Here is a 7833-nt window from a genome sequence, read left to right as displayed (position 1 = left end):
CTCTAGCCAGGTTAACATAACCCTCCCTAATCCAAGAGTGTTTGGGTGTGTGTGTGTGTGTGTGGGGGGGGGGGGGTGTGGATGGGGGGAGCTCTAATCCAGTAATCCATGTCTTAACCCCAAAACCAGACTTAGCCTAAGGAAGAATTATTTGAGGTAATTAGATTCAAGCCTCTTCATGTTCGAACTAATTTGCTTCCAATCTTCTTAGTTCTTACAGTGTCTTGTACATAAGGCTAATCATTGCCGCCTTTGGAGAAAAAAGAATAAACAAATTCTCTAATCCCTCTCTTCTTCAACGAGCCCTCAAACCTTGACGACAACATGGGTTGCTGATCAAGGGTGAGTGCCCATATTATGCACATACCATCTTGATACTCAGAAGTAATTTATGATTATTCCAGTCATCTTAAGCGATTCCACTTTTTCTTGAATGGTGATATGGCATATCTTTTTTTACACACCCTCTCCGTGGGTATTTTTATTAGACATGCACCAATATATGTATAATTCTTTTTTTTGTATATCACCAACTCAGTGATTTTTCTCTCTTTTCGAAGATTTATTACCACTCTCATTGTGCTTTGCATAAGTTATGGTTTTGGAGAAAAAGATCCATGCTAAATTTCTACTCCCTCCGTTCCTAAATATAAGTCTTTGTAGAGATTCCACTATGAACCACATACGGATGTACATAAATGCATTTTAGAGTATAGATTCATTCATTTTGCTCCGTATGTAGTCCATTGTGGAATCTCTACAAAGACTTATATTTAATGAAGACCCTAATCAAGATGGTACCTCTTTATTAGAACAGTGTAGCACTGTAGCCTGTCTGTGCAGTGTTTATATTCTCCGTTGGGCTTGCTACATGGTTTGTGATGTTTGTTTCATCTAATCAAGTACTCCCTCCACCCCAAAATAAGTGTCTCAACTTCAGTACAACTTTTTGGGACGGAGGGAGTAGCAAATTGTGTTTTTCATGTTGATTTCCCATTATCACGTTTGCCTTAGCTAATTGTGCATACCATACTTTCCAGCCCCAGGGGACATCAGTTTGCTACTTGCAGAGAAGTTTCTTCCTATTTCATGTCACTTCTTGGATATGTGGAGGCAAAGCCAACCACTGTTCAGAATAACGATGTGGAAGTTCGTGACTTGAGTGCTGTGAATGTGAGTTTTTTCTTAGTATGCACCTTATCTTTGCAGTCTGCACTTTAATTTCCACTGCTTAACTTCATGAAATGTTTAATTAGACTGCAGGTCTTCACCAGCAAAATGATTCAACTGGGGACATGCAAAGTGCAGTGTCAGCCACTTCTGTTACATTGCCCATTCACAATGGTGATTCTCAGGGACAGAGACAAAAACCTTATAAAGATGAAGCTCCGATAGAAGCAGTCAGGAAAGAGTGCAAAAAATGCAATTTGACTTTTGAGGACCAGAGTGCCTATGTGCAGCATCAGTTGTCCTTTCATCAAAGGAAAGCTAAAAGGCGCAAGGTTGATAAATCTGTTGGCCTGGGAGTCGGTAAAGATGGAAAGCTTGAGACTCAGGAAAGTCAGAGGACCTGTGAAGATAAACCTGGCTATTTTGACCATGGTGTAGCTGATGTTAAAAGTCAAGGTCAGAGTCCAGCAGAACTGTTTGGCGGAGCTTCTTCAGGAGATGTAGGTGCTCAACTATCCTTGGCTGCGGCACCATGTGGGTTGCAAGAGATAACTGGCTTACCTGAACAGGCAGAAGAGCCTTCTGCTGGTGAGCCTGTCTCTGGGCATCAGAAGGACCTTCCTCAGGAGACTACTGGTTTACCTCAACAGGAAAAAGCACTTTCTGCTACAGAGCCTTTTGCTGGACATCAAAAGGAACATGTTGATAATTCTGGTGACCATGAAATCCATGATGGAGCATGTCATATAGCTGAAGAGCCTCTTGCCTTTGATGTTGCAAGCAACCTTGGTACTTGCAAGTCTCCTGAACCAGAAGTTCATGAGCATGACAGCTCAAAAGATTTGGAATTTTCCATCGCAGATTGCTCAGGAAGTTTTGACAGGTCTCATGAAATCTCTAAGATACCTCAGGATGTTCCATGTACTACAGATGCTCCAGGTGAAAAAAGTTGCGCAGATGATCCAATGGACTGTGCTGATATAACACTGCCAAAACAAGTTCCTGAGCACTGTGATATGCTGGATCACAAATTTAGAGGTTTTCCTGGAGAAACTGGTTTTAATGACCAGGTGGAAAACAATCCACTGTCTGCCAACTTGGATGAGCCTGATCTTAGTTCCAACAGCATGGAGGTAGATAACAGCAAGATAGCTTGCAAGTTCGGCGATGTGCTGAATTCTACTAGCTCTGAATATGATAAACCTGTTGTGGATCAAACTGATCGTGGAGTGACTGCCTTGAAAAATGATGCAATCAACATTGATGATGGGATGAACATTGATGTCAGAATAAAGGAGGTCAACCTCAATTCGTGCTTAGATACAATATCTTCTCCTGTTTCTGGTGCAAACTGTGAAACGTCTAATGCCCTTCATGATGGCAATCGATCGTCCATTCTCGCCCAATGTTTTGGTGCTAGCTCTAATGATGACAATGTTTGTCAGGACGAAAGTTTTGTCAATCAGAACAATGTTTCTAAGGCTGAAATTTTCGTCAATCAGAGCAATGACATGGTGTATCAATCCAATTTGAACATGAATCCTGTCTCTCCTCCTCAAATTAGTGTGGATTATTTCACTAATTGCTCAATGAATTCTGAAATTAAGAACAACGACAACCGACGTGATGATAATGCCAAGGAACAGTTTGTGAACTCACGGAACATATCAAGTAATGAACCAGGTTTTGATGCTGAAGCTTACAACAATGACATCTTCACTGGTGCTATGGCAGAAACTAGCTTTGCTCAGCTGAATAATGCTATGAATATGAAGACTGATTACTCAAGCTGCTACTCAATATCTGATCTAAATACGCTGACTGGTGGTACTGGAACTGATGGAATTGATTTCCACGGTATGAGGAGTTCTTTTGTAAGTGGCTCCACCAGTCGCAGTGAACCAAATGAACTTGATTTTGATATCAAGGGTTCCATGCTTGAGGCTCTGGAAAGATCTGACAGCGACCTGGAAACTCAGTACAATGGTGGCGATCCTGCCATTGACTCACTCCCTGCGGCAGGCACAAGTGGGACAAGTGTCGATGATTTTATGTCCATGCACACCAATTTTGGTAGCTTGACCTCTTTGGTTCGTTCCGTTGAAGGTGGTCCAATGAGCAGACTTATTCAAGATCAGGTAAATTTGACTGGGTATCCTCACATGCTGGTTTTGCTCAACAATTATTTGGAAATTTCACTAAGTAAATTGGTATATAATGCTTACTTAAATCTTCAATGGTATATATTCTTTCCACACATATCATGCAATGAACAAATGATGTTTCATTTGAACTTCAATCAGCAGTCACTAAAATGTGCAACTATAGAAGGAAGAAATAAATACGGTTGTTCGATTGTTAACTGAAAAGACGTAAATGTGAGGTCACAGTGTCACACAATGTAGCATGTTGGCGTAACTATTGCAATAGCTGAACAGATGTAATTGCTGCTATAACCATCGTATGCTTTATTATGAACATTCTCTCTCTTAATATAGCAGTAACACCGTTATCTATTATGTGTTTTACACTTTTACCCATCTGCGTGTTGACTCTGGTAATATATTTTGTACAGTGCGATTTGCAACTTGGATTTGGTGCACAGAAGCAGCAAATATATCCTAGTTTTGAGGAGCACCTTCGGATGGCCTCAGCTGGAGCACCGCAGTTCGGGAACATGGGCAGACACAATCCCATGCCTGTGCCTGTGCCCGTGCCCGAGCCAACACTGATGCTAGGCTATGAGCCAACGTTGATGCTGGGCTATGCACCGCAGTTCGGGAGCTGCCCTCCGGTCCAGTTAGGTTGGGACCTGTCCAAGATGGTTGGCGTGCTCCAATCCGTATGTGTGTGGTGCAACACAAGGTTCCAGCATTTTGGCACGGCTGAGCAGCAGAACGACTCTGTTGGCTTCATTTGCCCCGCGTGCAAGGACAAGACATCTGGTCATCTTGGCACACTCAACAATGGTTCATTGCTTTAGGATTCGATCTCTGCTGCTGTTTTCATCATATGTAGTCCGATCTTTTTTCATTCTCGTGGGGATCATGTAGGGTAGACTGGAATCTGAGCTAGCACTGAGTTTGTGTGTGCCGTGGTTACGCTGACCGGTTTGGCTATGTTTAAATGACACTGTTTTTGGTCGTTTGACTGATTTGGTTGTAGCTACGTAGTATGTGACACTTTTAAAAGCTGAGGTTCAGATTGAACCTGAGGTGCATGATTCTTTTCATTGGCCTTGGTCTGCCATGGATGAATATTCGGCAAGCTCGGTGTATCGCTTGCTTTGTCAGGGTTGGGTCAGTTTTCCGCCTACTCCATGCATGTGGAAGCGCTGGGCATCCTTGAAGTGCAAGATTTTTACTTGGCTTACGGTACTCCCTCCGGTCCTTTTTAGTTCGCATATAAGATTTGACTGAAGTCAAGCCTCGTAAAATTTAACCAACTTTATAGAAAAAAGTACCAACATTCATAATCTGAAATCTATATCAATAGATGTGTCATGACTTAAAGTTTCATATTGTATAACTTTAGCATGGCAAATGTTAATATTTTTTCATATAAATAGGATCAAATTTTGTGAAGTTTGACTTCAGAGAATTCTAATATGCAGAGTAAAAAGGCCCGGAGGGAGTACAACATACGCTTTGGACCTCGGACAGAAGAAGTAAGCACGGACTTCATTGTAGGCTTTCGACCTGTGAATGCGTTCACACCTGTTTCATGGTTATTATTTTTTAACACAAGTAAAAGCGCTCATATATATGAGTATATGCTAACCCTTATGAATGTGCACCCTACCCCTATAAACACCTCCGACTCTATGAACGCATCCACGCACATCCTATCCAATCATCTCTGAGAGACTTGAATCCTGCTGAGTTGATGTGACGCCCCCGATTCAATCGTACACTAATCATACACGCAAACATGTACAATCAAGATCAGGGACTCACGGGAAGATATCACAACACAACTCTACAAATAAAATAAGTCATACAAGCATCATATTACAAGCCAGGGGCCTCGAGGGCTCGAATACAAGAGCTCGATCATAGACGAGTCAGCGGAAGCAACAATATCTGAGTACAGACATAAGTTAAACAAGTTTGCCTTAAGAAGGCTAACACAAACTGGGATACAGATCGAAAGAGGCGCAGGCCTCCTGCCTGGGATCCTCCTAAACTACTCCTGGTCGCCGTCAGTGGGCTGCACGTAGTAGTAGGCACCTCCCGAGTAGTAGTAGTCGTTGTCGACGGTGGCGTCTGGCTCCTGGGCTCCAACGTCTGGTCGCAGCAATCGGGTATAGAAAGGGGGAAAAGAGGGAGAAAGCAACCGTGAGTACTCATCCAAAGTACTCGCAAGCAAGGAGCTACACTACATATGCATGGGTATATGTGTAAAGGGCCATATCGGTGGAATGAACTGCAGAATGCCAGAATAAGAGGGGGATAGCTAATCCTATCGAAGACTACGCTTCAGGCCACCTCCATCTTGCAGCATATAGAAGAGAATAGATTGAAGTCCTCCAAGCAGCATCGCATAGCATAATCCTACCCGGCGATCCTCTCCTCGTCGCCCTGTTAGAGAGCGATCACCGGTTGTATCTGGCACTTGGAAGAGTGTGTTTTATTAAGTATCCGGTTCTAGTTGTCATAAGGTCAAGGTACAACTCCAAGTCGTCTTGTTACCGAAGATCACGGCTATTCGAATAGATTAACTTCCCTACAAGGGTGCACCACATAACCCAACACGCTCGATTCCATTTGGCTGGACACACTTTCCTGGGTCATGCCCGGCCTCGGAAGATCAACACGTCGCAGCCCTACCTAGGCACAACAGAGAGGTCAGCACGCCGGTCTAAATCCTATGGTGCAGGGGTCTGGGCCCATCGCCCATTGCACACCTGCATGTTGCGAGGGCGGCCGAAAGCAGAACTAGCCCCCTTAATACAAGAGCAGGCTTACGTTCCAATCCGGCGCGCGCCGCTCAGTCACTGACGTCACGAAGGCTTCGGCTGATACCACGACGTCGAGTGCCCATAACTGTCCCCGCGTAGATGGTTAGTGCGTATAGGCCAGTAGCCAGACTCAGATCAAATATCAAGATCTCGTTAAACGTGTTATCTTGAAATAACCGCGAACGCCGACCAGGGTCAGGCCCACCTCTCTCCTAGGTGGTCTCAACCTGCCCTGTCGCTTCGCCACAAAGATCCACTCAGAGGGCCGTCAGGAAGAACGTCCTTTCAGACCCAATCCGTGAATCACTCGCGGGTACTCCTACGAGCCGACCCGTCTTTAGTCATCACAAGTATCATATATTATGTATAAGTATATACCCGTGATCACCTCTCGAGTGATCACGGCCCGATAGTATAGCATGGCAGACAGACAAGAATGTATGGCCACTGATGATAAACTAGCATCCTATACTAAGCATTAGGATTGCAGGTGAAGGTAACAACAGTAGTAGCAAGGACAGGCTATGCATCAGGATAGGATTAACGGAAAGCAGTAACATGCTACACTACTCTAATGCAAGCAGTATAGAGGAGAGTAGGCGATATCTGGTGATCAAGGGGGGGGGGCTTGCCTGGTTGCTCTGGCAAGAGAGAGGGGTCGTCAACACCGTAGTCGTACTGGGTAGCAGCGGCGTCGGTCTCGGTGTCTAGCGAGAGAAGAGGGGGAAGAAACAATAAATATAATGCAAACAAATGCATGACGAGGCATGACATGACAAAGCGTGATGCTAGGTGTGCCTTAATGCGATACGAGGTGGTACCGGTGAAGGGAGAAAACATCCGGGAAAGTATTCCCGGTGTTTCGCGTTTTTGGACAAATGAACCGGAGGGGGAAGTTGCATGTTTGCTATGCTAGGGATGCGTGGCGGACGAACGGGCTGCGTATCCGGATTTGTCTCGTCGTTCTGAGCAACTTTCATATACAAAGTTTTTCCATCCGAGCTACAGTTTATTTTATATTAATTTCAAAAGATTTAAAACACTTTAAGGATTTATTTAATTATTTTATATCAACATTATCCAAAACAGTGTTTGCTGACATCATCATGACGTCAGCAGTTGACCTGGTCAACCTGACAGGTGGGTCCCACCTGTCAGTGACCCATTTTAATTAAACACAGTAATTAGCCTAATCAGGATTAATTAAGAGGGTGGGCCCCAGTGTCATTGACTGATTAATTAATTAAATAACAGTTTAATTAGTTTAGTTAATTGATTAGTTTAATTAATCAAAAATAATTAAGTTAATTAATTAATTAATTAATACTTTTATCTATTATTTGCTTATTATTTATTTATTTATTTATAAATTTCTCTTTTTTTAAATCGTTTTCATTCTGGGTGTGGGCCCTGTTCGTCATAGGCCCAGGGGGCCTTAGCGGATCGGGCGGGCGTAGCGAGCATCGGGCGACGGGCGCCCGAGCGGTGGTTAACGGGGCGGAGCCCCGTGGGAGGTCGAACCCGGGCGGCGGAAGACACGCGCGGGGGGCGAAGGATGCGGGCGAGCGCGGGACTCCAGGGGCGGGCGCGGGCGCGGATGCAGAGCGCCGATGCAGGGGGCGGCTGCAGCAGCAGAAATGGGCGGAGGCGGACGCGGCGAGCGGCCAGTGCTAGGAGCGCGGGCTCGGCGGCGGACACGCTCG

At 44.6% G+C, this 7833-nt stretch overlaps 1 protein-coding gene across 1 annotated transcript in view; it reads left to right on the top strand.

Annotated features, from left to right (window-relative positions):
- The window catches only part of LOC119301912, a 7993-nt gene extending 3591 nt beyond the window's left edge, over positions 1-4402 (top strand). Inside the window, exons 2-4 of the mRNA XM_037578904.1 lie at positions 1041-1173; positions 1257-3308; positions 3746-4402. Coding sequence (XP_037434801.1) covers positions 1041-1173; positions 1257-3308; positions 3746-4153 — 2593 coding nt within the window. The 3' untranslated portion in view covers positions 4154-4402. The remainder of the gene's footprint in view (positions 1-1040; positions 1174-1256; positions 3309-3745) is intronic.
- The last annotated feature ends 3431 nt before the right edge of the window (positions 4403-7833 follow it).

The sequence above is a fragment of the Triticum dicoccoides genome, chromosome 5A (assembly GCF_002162155.2).
Source record: "Triticum dicoccoides isolate Atlit2015 ecotype Zavitan chromosome 5A, WEW_v2.0, whole genome shotgun sequence".
NCBI classification, from domain to species: Eukaryota; Viridiplantae; Streptophyta; class Magnoliopsida; order Poales; family Poaceae; genus Triticum; species Triticum dicoccoides.
Note: the sequence above shows the minus strand (reverse complement) of the source record. Positions and strands in the feature narration are given on the sequence as shown.